Source organism: Bacillus rossius, chromosome 17 (assembly GCF_032445375.1).
Source record: "Bacillus rossius redtenbacheri isolate Brsri chromosome 17, Brsri_v3, whole genome shotgun sequence".
Classification (NCBI taxonomy): domain Eukaryota; kingdom Metazoa; phylum Arthropoda; class Insecta; order Phasmatodea; family Bacillidae; genus Bacillus; species Bacillus rossius.
The window spans coordinates 17,290,626-17,306,958 of NC_086344.1; the positions used below are offsets into that span (position 1 = coordinate 17,290,626).

At 49.8% G+C, this 16,333-nt stretch overlaps 1 protein-coding gene across 1 annotated transcript in view; it reads left to right on the forward strand.

The window, feature by feature from the left end:
- The window catches only part of LOC134540848 (transport and Golgi organization protein 6 homolog), a 69,372-nt gene that overhangs the window by 23,779 nt on the left and 29,260 nt on the right, over nucleotides 1-16,333 (forward strand). The window contains exon 5 of the mRNA XM_063383842.1: nucleotides 4,363-4,587. Coding sequence (XP_063239912.1) covers nucleotides 4,363-4,587 — 225 coding nt within the window. The remainder of the gene's footprint in view (nucleotides 1-4,362; nucleotides 4,588-16,333) is intronic.

The following is a 16,333-nucleotide window of genomic DNA, read 5'->3' on the forward strand; positions in this document are numbered from 1 at the left end:
AATTTCCTGCTTATGTCCGTCTATGGCTTTAAATTCGGGTGTGAGGAAACAGCGTGTGAAGTAAAGTTTAGAATTTTGTCTTCGAAACAGGTGGCTATCAGGACAAGAAGCTGATAACATTGAGTGATCATATCAGTTGGTATGTTCCTCGCAAGATTCTGAAGCACTGTTGTCGTCTTTTTCTTGAGAAGATGGGCGCCTTGATCACTTGTGGATGCTCATTCTTAAGGCACATACAGTAGTTGCCAAAACAGGCCTTCCAAAGTTTGTGAGGATGATGATGGAAATGCATCATTGGAAAGAGGATTTTCAGTGAATTCTAATCTGCTGACTGAAAACTTGCAGGAAGAAACACTGATTGCACAAAGACAAGTGTATGACTTTGTTCAACGTTTCAACGTTCTGGAGGTGTAGAGCATGTTGATATCATCAAGTCCATGTTACAGTATGTAAGAAATGCTAGTTGTAGGCGTAAGGAAGCCCTGCAAACAAAACAAAAAGGAAAGGAAGCTACAGACAAGAAGAAGGCAGAAAAAAGAAGAGTTGAAGAGGAGATCAAGGCATTGCAGTTGAAGAAGGCTCGAGTGTTGGATTTGGCTTGTTCTGAAGCAAGTGCTATAGATGCAAAAGTTGAGTCACTGCGAAATTGACGGGAGCTTCCTTTTACTAATGTTCTTTGCAAAAGTAAGTGTGTGAAATATTTGTAGCAGCATGTTTTATTTGCCATCAATTGAGTCACTTTGGCCACATCTAGAAGAAGGTAATATTTTTACAAATTTAAGTAAGTTGAAATACTTCGAAACCCATCAATGTATTGTTATGCAGTTTTTTCAGTTTCATTGAATGTCGTAATTGTGTTAAAGAAAACCTGGAAAAATTCAGTTTTAGACCTGGAAAACCTGGAAAAATCAGGGAATTTCATTTACTAGATCTGGTAGACACCCTGATAAGAGACACATGCATACACCTATCCCTCACTTAGCACGACTAATTCGTTCCTAAAAATGTTAGTGTTATTGTCATTCATGTGGTCACAGTCAGTAATGAATTGTTTCAAGTTTTGATAATTTTAAATTACAGACTTGTAGCGATGGTAGCAGAACATTGATGGGAACTGTGCAAACTGTGTATTGTGAGTGGAAAGATTTTATGACCAGTTTGACATGTTGAGTGTGGTTGAAATTAGGGATGGGTCGGTACCGGTTCTCGGTTCCTACGGTTCTCAGCATTTTAACCGGCACCGAGAACCGCAGCTAAAATTTCGGTGCCTGTACCGGTACCGGCAGTATAACAAAACACTTTTCGAAAATAGTCCTTCACTACAACTTAACTGCAGCATGAAATGGCTCAACTCACGTCCAATTCACATATGTATTATTTTTTTGGACTTCTGTGGAATAATATTCATCTCTAACTATAAAATAAATTACACGTGAAAATATATAATATTCTCGTCACATCCGTAAACAAAGTACGTTTTTCATTCAAAACAACAGTTGAAGGTGCCAAAGATGTAGTTCGTTGATGTGTGCAACTCTTAACGTGTCTCTGTAGAGAGATGTGAACAGAAAGACGCCATATTTGTTTCACTGGTTTTAAAAATAGGCAGCTAATTGAGTCATTGACATGTAAGTATGCGTGACTGGTGTATAAAGAACAATTAAAAGTGCAAAAGTATATTTGTTTAATAGAATTGATGATTGATTTCAAATATTTGCGTAATAATCTTCAGCATTCTAAAATTGATGCTATTTGTGCAGTGCTGTGGAGTGTAAGTTCACTGCTACTGTAGCCATCTAGCGGAATGGCTAGTAACTTTCTCTTTTAGGCAAATGGGATTGTGACGTGAATACCTGGATAACACTATTTCTTGAAAGGATTTGTGGATGACAAAAAAAATTATTTTACAGCATAAAATATGTGCATGCACAATACAATTTGTGGCTTTGACTAGTGATAAAAAAGATAACATTAAAATATAGCCTTAAAATACAAAATATTGGAGTGAAAAATGTCTACGGAACTATAAATATGTACCTAAACAGAAAAGATGGGTGACGCCTAAATGAATAAAATTGTACTTTACCCACGTAGACCGATACTAAAATGATAACAGTTCATCACTAGAAAATTTTTTTGGTAGACAGGAAAAATTCTAGGGGTCTGTGAGTGTTCCAAAAATATTTGAGATTATTTGGCTATCCTATTTAATATTTGACATATAATTTTTTTTTGTAAATCACTTACAATAAAAAATTATTGAAAAATATATAACATGTCGGTGGCTAAGATGCTTTATTGAGAAATTTAGATTTGTTTTCTGTAACATAATTCACACATTGTTTTTGTATTTAAGAAATCCGTGATTATGATTTAAAATAATTAACATTATTTTATTTTATGTAAACAATCTGTTATATAAACAAAATAGTTTTCTAGCTTAAAATTTTACCGGTTTAAGAAATTCAGGGTGTCTACTGACCCTGGAAAACCTGGAAAAATCAGGGAATATTGTAATCAGGGAATAATCAGGGAAAAATAAGGGAATTTTTTCAAAAATCAGGGAATTTTTGTTTGGCAGGTTGTTGTTGGCAATACTTTTTTGTTTATTGATCAGCTTGCTTTGACGTAGCATCAAGTGTATCCCCTCCCATTTTTATTTACCATTGGATTCGGAAGTGGCGTTAAATCACGTGATACAAACTGGTTCAAGCTGGTCTGTTATCTTGCTGACGTACGTGCTGCGGCATGTGCTTCCCGCGTTCGGATTACACCGACAGGTGCATTTAATTTTAAGTAATTATGGATGCCCCCAACGTAAACTGGGCATTTTTGTTAGCTTTGAAAATACATATCACAGACACTTTTGGTGAAGATTCGCCATCGTTGCTAGAAATGGGTAGCTGTGGGCTTCATACGGTCCATGGTGCTTTCAAAACTGGAATTTCTGCTACACAATTGGATGTAGATAACCAGGAAAACTAACAAAATCAAGTTGGGTTATGCAGTACACCATGCCATCAAGAAAGAGAAAGTACCAGAAAAGTCTGTCCTGTTACTGAAAAATGATGTTAGGACTTGTCCAAAGGTTATGGTAAAAAAACTTCAAGACAAAAGTCTCCTGAAGTACAAACTTACCAAAGGAATTTCCTGCTTATGTCCGTCTATGGCTTTAAATTCGGGTGTGACGAAACAGCATGTGAAGTACAGTTTAGAATGTTGTCTTCGAAACAGGTGGCTATCAGGACAAGAAGCTGATAACATTGAGTGATAATATCAGTTGGTATGTTCCTCGCAAGATTCTGAAGCACTGTTGTCGTCTTTTTCTCGAGAAGACTTGCCTTGATCACTTGTGGATGCTCATTCTTAAGGCACATACAGTGTTTGCCAAAACAGGCCTTCTAAAGTTTGTGAGGATGATGATGGAAATGCATCATTGGAAAGAGTATTTTCAGTGAATTCTAATCTGCTGACTGAAAACTTGCAGGAAGAAACACTGATTGCACAAAGACAAGTGTACGACTTTGTTCAACGTTCTGGAGGTGTAGAGCATGTTGATATCATCAATTCCATGTTACAGTATGTAAGAAATGCTAGTTGTAGGCGCAAGGAAGCCCTGCAAACAAAACAAAAAGAAAAGGAAGCTACAGGCAAGAAGAAGGCAGAAAAAAAAGAAGAGTTGAAGAGGAGATCAAGGCATTGCAGTTTAAGAAGGCTCGAGTGTTGGATTTGGCTTGTTCTGAAGCAAGTGCTATAGACACAAAAGTTGAGTCACTGCGAAATTGACGGGAGATTCCTTTTACTAATGTTTTTTTGGAAAAGTAAGTTGTGAAATATTTGTAGCAGAATGTTTTATTTGCCATTGAGTCACTTTGGCCACGTTTAGAAGAAGGTAATATTTTTACTAATTTAAGTAAGTTGAAATACTTTGAAACCCATCAATGTATTGTTCTGCAGTTTTTTCAGTTTCGTGGAATGTCGTAATTGTGTTAAAGAAAACCTGGAATAATTCAGTTTTAGACCTGGAAAACCTGGAAAAATCAGGGAATTTCATTTACTAGATCTGGTAGACACCCTGGAAATTGCATTCCCAGGTTATTTTTAATTTTTGTTTATTTTACACTTTTTTTTTTTTTGTGGTTCCAGGTATGTAACATATTCCTCTTTTTTTTATTTAACTGTATTTTGGATAGATTTTTTTTAGACTACTGTGTGAAGTGTGAAAAAAAAAAAAGGTTTTTGTATTTGTCATTTTTAATTTGAATAATATTCAACGTGTGTGAATATTGTGATGTTGTATTTGCTTGGAAGAGACAGTGTTCCCTAGAGGGAGAGAGAGTGTAAGATGCTCGTGTGTCGCAGGGGATAGCGCGAGTGCCGCCACCCTCGTGGCTGAAGCGCGTGTGCGTGCAGCAGCTGGTGTACTGCCTGACGCGGCCGGGCGGGGTGGGCGCGCTCGCCGCCGCCATCCTCGACTCGGGCCCCGACTCGGCCAGCGACTGGAGCAAGCAGGACACGGTGGCGCGCCTCGTCACGCACGTGCACACGCTCAACGCCGAGCAGTACTTCAGCAACGTCTGCGCCCAGGTTCGTCCTACGCCAACTTACTGTAGCGACTCTGAGATTGTGAGTTATATGATAACGTTTTTATTTTGACTTCCTTTGTTTGAAGTAACTTGGCTTCTGGGTTGTAGGCCGCGTCCTTGGCGAATAATTCACTGACGTTTTGGTCGACAATGCAGTCGCCTTCATCAGGGAGCAGTTACCTCCTGCTCTCTGATGAAGGCGACTGCAATGTCGACCGAAACGTCTGTGAATTATTCGCCAAGGACGCGGCTACAACCCAGAAGCCAAGCTACTTCAGACAATGGCCGTGAAAGCCTGCGAACATCCTTTGAATATTGTTTAAAAAAAAAAAAAAAAATCACAACTTACACACGTTACCAATCACGGTTCCATTCTCTGGTCGAAAGTTTGTTAATTGGAAACGTTTCTTGTTTCTACAAATGGTTTTATACCTAACTCATTACTTTGTGATAAATCATTTTTACAATACGTACAAACACAGTTCCAGCTGAACTTCACAGCCTCATGTCGCACAATATAAAAAAAATTAAGTCTTTGGGTTAAGTTTACGTAACCAGGTACGTCATCCCGCTGAATTTATCCCGGGTGGGTGACGACGGTCACCCTGGGCCGATGCCAACGCCTGGGGTCGGATTTATAATTAATATCGTCCGAAACATTCACAATAAAAAAGTTTGCGACTGAGCCTGACCCTGACCAGCAGCAGTTACATTGTCACTTGTAAATTTACTGTCAGAATTTCACGAGTTGCTGATGAAGCAACTGCACGCAGCAACAATCGAGCGAAAACTACTTTGCACCATGCAGTTACAAAGGAGGCAACCCCGTGGGCCAACTGACCTATCAACTGACCATGTAGGGAAATTGCCTTGCTGAAAATTATTCTCTGAAAGTCTGGATTTTCACTTCACCCCACATCATGGTTCCTCCTGATTGGCTGGCTGAAAAAGCACCCAGCGAACCTTCTGGGCTATTGTTGCACTGTCATGCGCCCATGTGATAGGTTTTCTGACGCATTTCTTAGGGTGTCAGTGTGACCCATTGCTGTCTTCCTTTTTTTCAAAACTTCTAGGATGTTACTGTCTTACTGCCCTGAGCGTGCTTTATAATTGTAAAAACCTAAATTAATATACATATTAATTTTGACTAAAAAAAATACAGTGAAAGAATAATAATAAAAATATATTACATTCAGCTTTATGTTAAACCTAAACCAAATAATATTATTAAAGCACAAACCAAACATTTTTAATAGCCTATGTATTAGTGATGGGTCAATTCCTGTTTTTTCCCGGTTCTCGGTTCAGTACCTGTTCTTAAAAATCGGTTCTCGGTTCTGACTTAAACAATAAAATAAATATTATTCACACATTATTTATGACATATTTTAAGTAATAAACTATTTATTGTTTTGGCTACAAAAAAAAACACTGTTTGAAGCCACAGTAAACACACCAACCTATTAAAAATGTAATACGTATTAATAAAAAAATTAATTCGAAATAATATAGAGAACACTTAATAAAACTAAAATTTACTATATCAATCTAGTAATTATTTCAAGAAATCTACTTTATGTATATATTTTACTCTATATATTTTGACGCGCCGCCGGCGGTCTTATCTACGAGAGCCATCGCCATGCGCCCCCCCTCCCCGCTTCGGAGAGATTGTCCACCGCCCCGAGCGGCCGTTTACCGGGCCGAGCGCCTGGTGGGCGCTCGACCCCTGGGCAATTCGGCGACCCGCAGCACAGGACGCTCCACCCTTGCCCGCAAGGGAGGCTTCCTCCGCCCCCCCCCCCCTCTCCTTCTTTCATCCGGCTATCAGGTATAAAAGGGCCCTGCGGAGAGCCCTCAAGGAGTAGTAGGGCGCTCGCCTCCTGACGAGCAGTCTCGCCCTTCGCGTGCGCGACCAAGCGACAACGAAGTCTATCGCTGCCGCCCGAGGCTGGGAACTCTCGTGTTCGTGCTGTGTTCCCGTGAATAAAAAAGCTGCTTACCAGAACGTGCTGTGTTAAGATCTCGAAACCCCGTCAGTTCCGCCACCCCTCCACAGCCTTCCTGTCCGAACCAAGGGGGGGAAAATCTCCGGACGACAGCCGTTCCCGGATTCACTCTCCACGCTACTGCGCGGGAGCTGGCCTTGGCAGGTAATTCCGCCATTCCTGGTTCCAAAGGGAGTTTGGGTCCCGGGCCGGTCAGTCTGACTGCCTCCGAGTGTTTTCGCCGAGCGAGAGGGCTGGTACTACGCGGTTACATCGCGTATCAGACCTCTTTCCCCGGCGGAGGGGGAAACAGAACCGCCGAGCGAGCGAGTCGGAACTACGCGGTTACATAGCGTACCGATTTTCTCTTGCCTGGCGAGGAGAGACAACTCCGGTCCCCCTAACACTACGCTGGTAACTCCGCGTGTTGGGGAAGGCCAGGGGGCCTCCGTGTTTCTCCCGCACTTGGTTTTAGCCTCCCGGCCAGGTGAAGTCGGAGGGAGTGTCTTCGCCGAGCGAGAGGGCTGGTACTACGTGGTTACATCGCGTATCAGACCTCTTTCCCCGGCGGAGGGGGAAACAGAACCGCCGAGCGAGCGAGTCGGAACTACGCGGTTACATCGCGTACCGATTTCCTCTCGCCTGGCGAGGAGAGACAACTCCAGTCCCCCTAACACTACGCTGGTAACTCCGCGTGTTGGGGAAGGCCAGGGGGCCTCCGTGTTTCTCCCGCACTTGGCTTTAGCCTCCCGGCCAGGTGAAGTCGGAGGGCGGTTTTTATCGCCATCCGAGTTCCCCGAGTCGAGGAAGGACAGAGGTCGAACCAGAGCCTCTCCCCTAGCCCTGTGTTCGCGCTCAGGGACCTAGGGAAGACACCCCACCCCACCGCCATTTAGAGGGATCGCCCCTCTCACCATCCCCCCCCCCCCCCTTTTCTTGTTCAGGTGTCAGACACCAGCTGGCGGAGTAAAAACCGAAGACCATCCCTGCCTCCGCGACCAGCCTTCCTGTCCGCCTCCCCTTAAATGCCGAGACACCGGGCCGGCCAAAAGAAAGCAGCGAAGGTGCTAGCGGCCAAGTTACGGGAGGAGACTGGCCCTAGAAATATCTATACGGTGCTACGAGACGAGGCCGCCCGCGATCGTGGGGGTCGCGTCCCCGCTCCTCTCGCAGTGCATAGGGGCCCACCGACGCAGGAGCGGTACTCCCCCGGGTGCTTTCGAGTACCTGCAGTGATCACCCCACTGCCTGCCTCACCAACGAGGGCACCACCAACAGCCGCCCATGTCGCAGCACGGGCCATCAACCAGCAACCCCAGAGCGACCTCCGAGGGGTGACCCCGCAGGCGGCCCTGCGCCAGCCAACCCGACCACAGCTGCGGCCTGCACCCCCACAGGCCAACCGCCAGATCATCGAGATCCCCCCGCTCGCGGCCACCTCCGAGTCGCCAAGTGGGAGCCTGTTACCCTCCAAAGGAGGCCACCTTCCCCTGCCTCTGAGGGCGAAACTCTGACAGTTCCTCCCCTCCCCCTTACCACTGGAGAGGGAGGACGTGCGTCAAGTTAATTTCTTGGCGCCCAACGTGGGGCCCCACTGTTATCCGTTGAATCGGAACAGCGGAACCAGGGGAAATCCCTTGATTAAGAGTATCTCGCCGAGTACTACCAGACGTCGGGGCGTCTTAAAATAATCCCGTGGCGCCCAGTTAGTACCATGGCCACCGACGGTAGGCCCACAGTTAACCCAGGAGCCCCGTGTGTGCATCCAGACTGTCCTGGGACAGGCACCAGAAACATCGCCTGCGCTCATTGTGGGGGAGCTTATCATTACGCCTGCCTGGGATGGGAAGACGCAGACAGGGACCTCACCGACCTTGAGTTCAGGTGCCCACCTTGTCGACTTAGGCAAACCAGTTGTGATCTCCCTGAGTGTGGGGGAGAAGGGGTGCGCAGAACCACCTGTGAGAGTTGCCCAAGAACCTACCACTATCTGTGCCTAGGATGGCGGGACGAGGACCGGAACAGCGAGGGATTGGAATATTATTGCCCCCTCTGTCGCGCCGCTCGCACCAGTCATGCATACCCCGGGACGAGAAAAATGACAGACAGGACCACCCATATAGAGCCAGAGGGCATCCCAGAGTACGCAGGGAAGCCCCAAGGAGACCCAGGCGAGTTCTTAGAGAGCTGCCGCATGGAATTTGCCCGGATACAGCTACCCGCCTCTTTATGGGTAGCCAGGGCTAAGAGCCGTCTCACAGGGAAGGCCGGGGAATGGTGGAGCCGGTACGGCGAGTTCATTACCACCTGGAGCCAGTTAGCAGATCGATTACAGGAGAGATTCTCAGGGAAAGAGGTTCTTTCCCTCCTGACGGCAGAACTGTACAGTCAGCACCAACGCCTGGGAGAGGAGTCGGAGCTCTTTATCAGGCACAAAGTTCAACTAATACACCGAGTGCTCCCCAACCAGCAGGAAGAGACAGGGGTGGAACTCATCCTTCGCCTCATGAGCCCAGAGGTCAAAGCCCACCTCCGCAACCCCGAGCCCAGCAGCTTCGAGGAGCTGGTTAAAAGAGCCCGGGTGAGAGAACAAGACATAGAAGAGAGGGACCGCGAGAAGGGCAGGGGCAGAGCACCTGCGCAGCTCGCTAGACCCCCCGCCGAGAACGGGAGGAGGGGACAAGCCAACAGGTTGCTCTCCTACCCACCCCCGCAGCTTCCCAAGTGCTGGCACTGCCCGGGATGCCACTTCCACAAGGATTGTGCAGTATACTTGGGGAAGAAAAAGGAGCAGCCCGCCACCCCTCCCTCAGAGCCACCCTCTAAGGAAGCGGGAAACGACCCCGCCGGGACGACAAGAGGGTCGGGCCGCCCGGCGAGGTAAACAGAGACCCCCAGATATCCGTGCTAACCACCCAGGGCCCTCTTTCGGAGGCTCCCCGGATCACCGTCGAGGTTCAGGGGAAAAACATCCTGGCCTTACTGGATACTGCCGCATCAGGAAATTTCATAAGGGCCTCTCATGCGGGACCCAGGGTCGCCCTAAACCCAGACCCCCCGGAGCCGATATATATGGCCCAGGTGGGAACCACCCTTCCAGTCAAGGGAACAGTGGACCTCGAGGTGAGAATTTCCGGTCGCCCCATAGTCTCCCGATTTTTTGTCTCAGACGAACTGCGAGAGACCATGATACTCGGGCAGCCCTGGTTAACACAACAGAAGGCGGTAATCGACTGCCACCAGAACCGGATCTGTCTCGGGGACACCCAAAGAACCTCCATCACTTGGAAGAGGCCCCAGCAGCAACCGACCCACCAAAGGATTTCGGGAGAAGAGCTAAACCATCAGTTGGCCGACCACGAGGTCCCAAGCCTGGTGGATACCTTGTCTGCTAATCAGGAGGTCTTTGCGCACCACAGCACTCTCCACCAGACCTCCAGCATCAGTCATGAGATCCACCTGGTGCACCAACGCCCAATTCACCAGAGGTCAGGAGAACCATCGGTCCATCGCCGGGGTCTCATAGAGACGCAGATTCAAGAGATGAAGCAACTGGACATAATAGAACCCTCAGTCTCGGCCTACAATGCCCGAGTGGTGCTCGTACCCAAGAAAGATGGGACCCTCAGGTTCTGCGTGAACTATCACGACTTAAATCAGATCACACAGCCCGTCGCACCCCCCAGCTTGAATCTAGGGAATACCCTCAAATCCCTGGGAGGGGCAAAAATATTCAGCACCCTCGACTTGAGATATGGTTATTGGCAGATCCCCGTCCATCCGGACTCAAGGCAATATACCGCCTTCACTGCCCCCAACGGCGAAGTGCTACAGTTCAAGGTGATGCCCTTCGGGCTCAAGAATGCCCCAGCTACTTTCCAGCGCCTCATGTCATCCACGGTCCTGACAGGATACCTCGGGGAATTCTGCTATGCCTACTTAGATGACGTCATAATTTTCTCCCAGTCCTGGGGGGAGCATCAGACTCATCTCCAACTAGTGCTAGACCGGTTCGCCCTTCACGGACTCAGCTGCCGCCTAGAAAAATGTCATTTCGGAAAGACCGAAGTAGATTTTCTGGGTCATCGGGTTACCCCTGACGGCAATTTTCCGCAAACAGAGAAAATTCGGGCAATTCAGGAAGCCGCAGCCCCTTAGAACCGCAAGCAACTCAGGCAGTTTCTCGGCCTGTGCAACTGGTTGCGGGACTTCATACCCAATGTCGCAGGAGGCATGGGGCCCCTAAACCAGCTCCTACAGAAAACTAGCCGTTGGCACTGGACAGCCACAGAGGAGAAGGCCTTCCGCAGTCTAAAAGAACAGTTCGCCCAACCAGCTATGTTGTATCGCCCCCAAACGAACACCCCTCTCATCCTTCAGACAGATGCCAGTGAAGTCGGACTCGGGGCAGTCCTCTTCCAAGAAGGACCCGGAAAGTCTAAACGGGTGATAGCCTACGCCAGCACCCTGCTCACTAAGACGGAGCAGAGGTACCATTCGAACGAACAAGAATGCCTGGCCATCATCTGGGGTATCCAAAAGTTCCGGTATCACCTCGAGGATGTGCATTTCCTTCTCCGGACGGACAACCAAGCTCTCACGTGGCTACATACGATGAGCGCAAGTAAGTCTAAGTTAGGACGTTGGGCTCTGCTACTCCAAGAGTTTTCGTTTACCTTTCAGCATTGCCCGGGCAAAGAGAATGAGCTGCCCGATGCACTCTCTAGAGCACCCAACCCCACTGGGGCCCATCCCCCCCTTGAGGAATGGGAGCACGCCCTGCCACCCGAACTACCCCCGAGTATAGGGGTCCAACCAGGAAAGAGTGTGCAGGCCCTTGAGCGCAAACTCGACCATGAGGTATTTGCCCGAGAACAACAGAAGGATGGGACGATAAGAGAAATCCTTTTCCGGCAGCCCCAACAGTACAAAGAGGAGCAGGGTTACATCTGGATGAGACCCAACCTGGGCAGCGCAGAATGGAAACTGTGGGTACCCCACACCCTCAGGGCAGACCTCTGTGCCTATAGCCACAAGCATGCCCACGCAGGCCATCCTGGAGGCCGGGAGACCTTACGAGAAATCACTCGTCGGTTCGCCTGGGCAGGGATGACGAAGGATGTGCAGGCTTATGTCAAACAGTGTGAGCGCTGTGCCGTGTCGAAGGCACACGGGGGAGAGCGCGCCACAGGAATTCCCAGGAGGCCCAGCCGACCGTGGGACACGATAGCCATCGACCTTATGGGGCCCTACCCCCGATCCACGAAAGGACAACGCTACCTCCTGGTCGTCACCGAGTTATTCTCGAGGTGGGTAGAGGCCTATCCTCTTCCGAATGCCGAAGCCCTGACCTTAATCAGAAGGTTGGAGGCCGAGTTCTTCCCCCGCTGGGGATATCCCAAGAGCCTCCTTTCGGACAATGGCCCCCAGTTTACAGGGACCCAGTGGAAGGCCGCCTGCAAGCGCTGGCGCACCACTGCCTGGACTACCCCAGGGTATCACCCTCAAGGGAATCCCACAGAACGTCGCAACCAAGAGATAAAGAAAGGGTTGCGGCTGTGCATGACGGAGGACCATAGGCGTTGGTGCTCGCATGTCCCCAATATCCTGTTTTCACTCAGACGGCGGCATGATGAGGCCATAGGTACCTCCCCGGCCGAACTTTTGCTGGGTCACACGTTACATCGCCCCGGAGAATGGGAGTGGGGAACTAACCCCAGCGAGGTCCCAGATGCCGAAGCAGTGCGCAGAGAACAGATGCTGCGCATTCGGGAAGCTCATCGCCGGCAAACCGCCTATATCGCCCAGAAATACCCCCCTTTAAGCAATAAGGAGTCTAAAGTACAGGAGGGTCACCAGGTGTACCTCCGAACCCACCCCCTCAGCAACAAGCTGAGGCATTTCCATGCCGGCTTCCACCCCAAATGGGAGGGCCCCCTCCAGGTGACTTGCCGACGGGGTAATACGGTATGGCTCCAAGATCAACAGGGGAACATGCGGAAATCCCACATCTCCCAAGTGAAGAGAGCTCACACACCAGAGGTAGACCCGGACCCAATCCAGAAGAAAGGGCCTCCCGAGACCCGTCTGGAAGGGGACGAGGCGGACACCACCCCACCCCTCCGCCCTCGCCTCCGGGGACACCGGCACCTCAGGGGGGAGTCGAAATGAGGCCCCTCAGCCGCACGCCCACTCCAGGGCAACCGCAGGCGGAGTCACAACGACTCAGCGAGCGCAGGCCCGCCCAGCCAAGACAGACGCCAATGGAAGGTCGCACGCCACACGGAGGGCCCTGCACCAGAGCCGAGCTACCTGAACCGAGTGCGTCCGTGCCCCTCGGAGAGAGGGAGTCAGAGGCGCTTGCTGTCTTCCCACGGGATACCCAGGTCACCCCCCCACAGACCTGCGAGCCCGCCCCAAAGGACGTCGAGTCGGAGCCCCCAGGGCAGCCGAGCACCCCAATCGGGGAAAACCCACCGAACCCTCGAGATTCTCCGCCGCAACGACGGGTCCCTCCCTGGAGGGACTGCCGACGCACAATGGAGGATAGTCCTCGTCGCTACGCCGAGGCCCAATGGAGGACCCGCTGCTCCTCCTGCACCCCATCAACATGGCGGACCAGAGAGGGGACAGCGCTAGGGGGCCACCAAGAGAACTCCCGCCACCCTCATCGTGTGGAGGCGAACCCAGGACCCCGCACCCAAAGTGCTGATGCCATGTAACTATGCCTAGAGCCCAATAAAGAGTTATTGTCACTTCTCACTAACTGGCTCGAAAGCATAGATAGGCGCTTGTAAGCTCAGGGTAGTCCTGAACCCGCAGGTCAACCCCATCTGCTGGAGCAGACCACCAGCAGAAGAGAGAGAAAAAAAATGTGTGAGTGTCTAGGAATGTTTATATGTATAGGGTAAGCACGAGAGTCCCAGCCATTTAGTACCTGCCCCTACCCTAACCATACTATATAAGGGACGGGTAGAGAGATCAGACACCCCCGCCCATACGCCACCCTTCAACCCCGCCCACGATAGGAAGGAAGGAAGGAAGGAAGGAAGTCGACACCGACGGCTCCGGCTGACAGATTGGGGGGGCTTGACGCGCCACCGGCGGTCTTATCTACGAGAGCCGTCGCCATGTGCCCCCCCTCCCCGCTTCGGAGAGATTGTCCACCGCCCCGAGCGGCCGTTTACCGGGCCGAGCGCCGGGTGGGCGCTCGACCCCTGGGCAATTCGGCGACCCGCAGCACAGGACGCTCCACCCTTGCCCGCAAGGGAGGCTTCCTCCGCCCCCCCCCCCCTCTCCTTCTTTCATCCGGCTATCAGGTATAAAAGGGCCCTGCGGAGAGCCCTCAAGGAGTAGTAGGGCGCTCGCCTCCTGACGAGCAGTCTCGCCCTTCGCGTGCGCGACCAAGCGACAACGAAGTCTATCGCTGCCGCCCGAGGCTGGGAACTCTCGTGTTGGTGCTGTGTTCCCGTGAATAAAAAAGCTGCTTACCAGAACGTGCTGTGTTAAGATCTCGAAACCCCGTCAGTTCCGCCACCCCTCCACAGCCTTCCTGTCCGAACCAAGGGGGGGAAAAATCTCCGGACGACAGCCGTTCCCGGATTCACTCCCCACGCTACTGCGCGGGAGCTGGCCTTGGCATATAATTCCGCCATTCCTGGTTCCAAAGGGAGTTTGGGTCCCGGGCCGGTCAGTCTGACTGCCTCCGAGTGTCTTCGCCGAGCGAGAGGGCTGGTACTACGCGGTTACATCGCGTATCAGACCACTTTCGCCGGCGGAGGGGGAAACAGAACCGCCGAGCGAGCGAGTCGGAACTACGCGGTTACATCGCGTACCGATTTCCTCTTGCCTGGCGAGGAGAGACAACTCCGGTCCCCCTAACACTACGCTGGTAACTCCGCGTGTTGGGGAAGGCCAGGGGGCCTCCGTGTTTCTCCCGCACTTGGCTTTAGCCTCCCGGCCAGGTGAAGTCGGAGGGCGGTTTTAATCGCCGTCCGAGTTCCCCGAGTCGAGGAAGGACAGAGGTCGAACCATAGCCTCTCCCCTAGCCCTGTGTTCGCACTCAGGGACCTAGGGAAGACACCCCACCCCACCGCCATTTAGGGGATCGCCCCTCTCACCATCCCCCCCCCCCCTTTTCTTGTTCAGGTGTCAGACACCAGCTGGGGGAGTAAAAACCGAAGACCATCCCTGCCTCCGCGACCAGCCTTCCTGTCCGCCTCCCCTTAAATGCCGAGACACCGGGCCGGCCAAAAGAAAGCAGCGAAGGTGCTAGCGGCCAAGTTACGGGAGGAGACTGGCCCTAGAAATATCTATACGGTGCTACGAGACGAGGCTGCCCGCGCTCGTGGGGGTCGCGTCCCCGCGCCTCTCGCAGTGCATAGGGGCCCACCGACGCAGGAGCGGTACTCCCCCGGGTGCTTTCGAGTACCTGCAGTGATCACCCCACTGCCCGCCTCACCAACGAGGGCACCACCAACAGCCGCCCATGTCGCAGCCCGGGCCATCAACCAACGACCCCCGAGCGACCTCCGAGGGGTGACCCCGCAGGCGGCCCTGCGCCAGCCGACCCGACCACAGCTGCGGCCTGCACCCCCACAGGCCAACCGCCAGATCATCGAGATCCCCCCGCTCGCGGCCACCTCCGAGTCGCCAAGTGGGAGCCTGTTACCCTCCAAAGGAGGCCACCTTCCCCTGCCTCTGAGGGCGAAACTCTGACAGTTCCTCCCTTCCCCCTTACCGAGAGGAACCCCCCCTCCTTTTTCGTGCACTGGAGAGGGAGGACGTGCGTCAATTTATTATGTATTGTGTTTGTATATGGATGGTGGTAACACCCCTCTGACTTGTCGACTCTATGTATCTATTTCTTGTATAATTTCAATTATTCTATGGGCATAACATAGCTAATTAAAAGTTATTAAAATTTATTGGGCGCCGTTGCTATGTTAAATGAGTGTCCGTTTTATATTTTGGACGTAATGAATTAACTATGGAAACAAATGAATGAAAATAATAAAAGCAAAAACTGTAATTGTGTAGAGTGAATGGCTATGACAATGTAAACAACACACAGTTTAATGACAAAAGACATGCAAACAACTATAACAAATACACTGAACAATATTAATACTAAACAAATAATTACACAACAACATTAATTCTTCTATTGTCATACAGTGGGAATTTAATAGAGTTGTTATGAATAGTGATAAATTGTGCAGATTATTAGTGAGAAAAAATTATGAATTAATCAGGTTAATTGTGGTTTTCCTGGTTAGGTTGACTGGTTAAAAATGCAGGAGATACGTAGGCACAGATTTATACTAAAGTTCATTACGTTGAAATTATCATTTGTCACAAGTTCTTATACGAGAAACAGTTTAATAGTTAATGTATTCAAATTTCTGTAATTTATCGTGGATCAGTTTCAGTAAAATATACAAACACTAAAGAATTATTATGAAATTGCTTCAATAAATAATATTATCACCTCGGCTAGTGCTCAGGGTTAGCATAAGTTCTGCTTTCAGACCACTGAGTAGAATATTCACTATAAATCATTCTGAAATAATCATTCAAATCTGTAATAAAGTTAAAACGAATAAATAAATAAATAAGGTTCACAATTGTCCGAAGTATATGTAGTTGACTGGAATATAATTATAGTGTTCAATAGTATTAACTTGTAAAATTCTGTGCTAGTGACGCTATCCAGCAAAAAAAAATGGCAACTTTCAGCTTATGCTCTAAGCCTCTAAC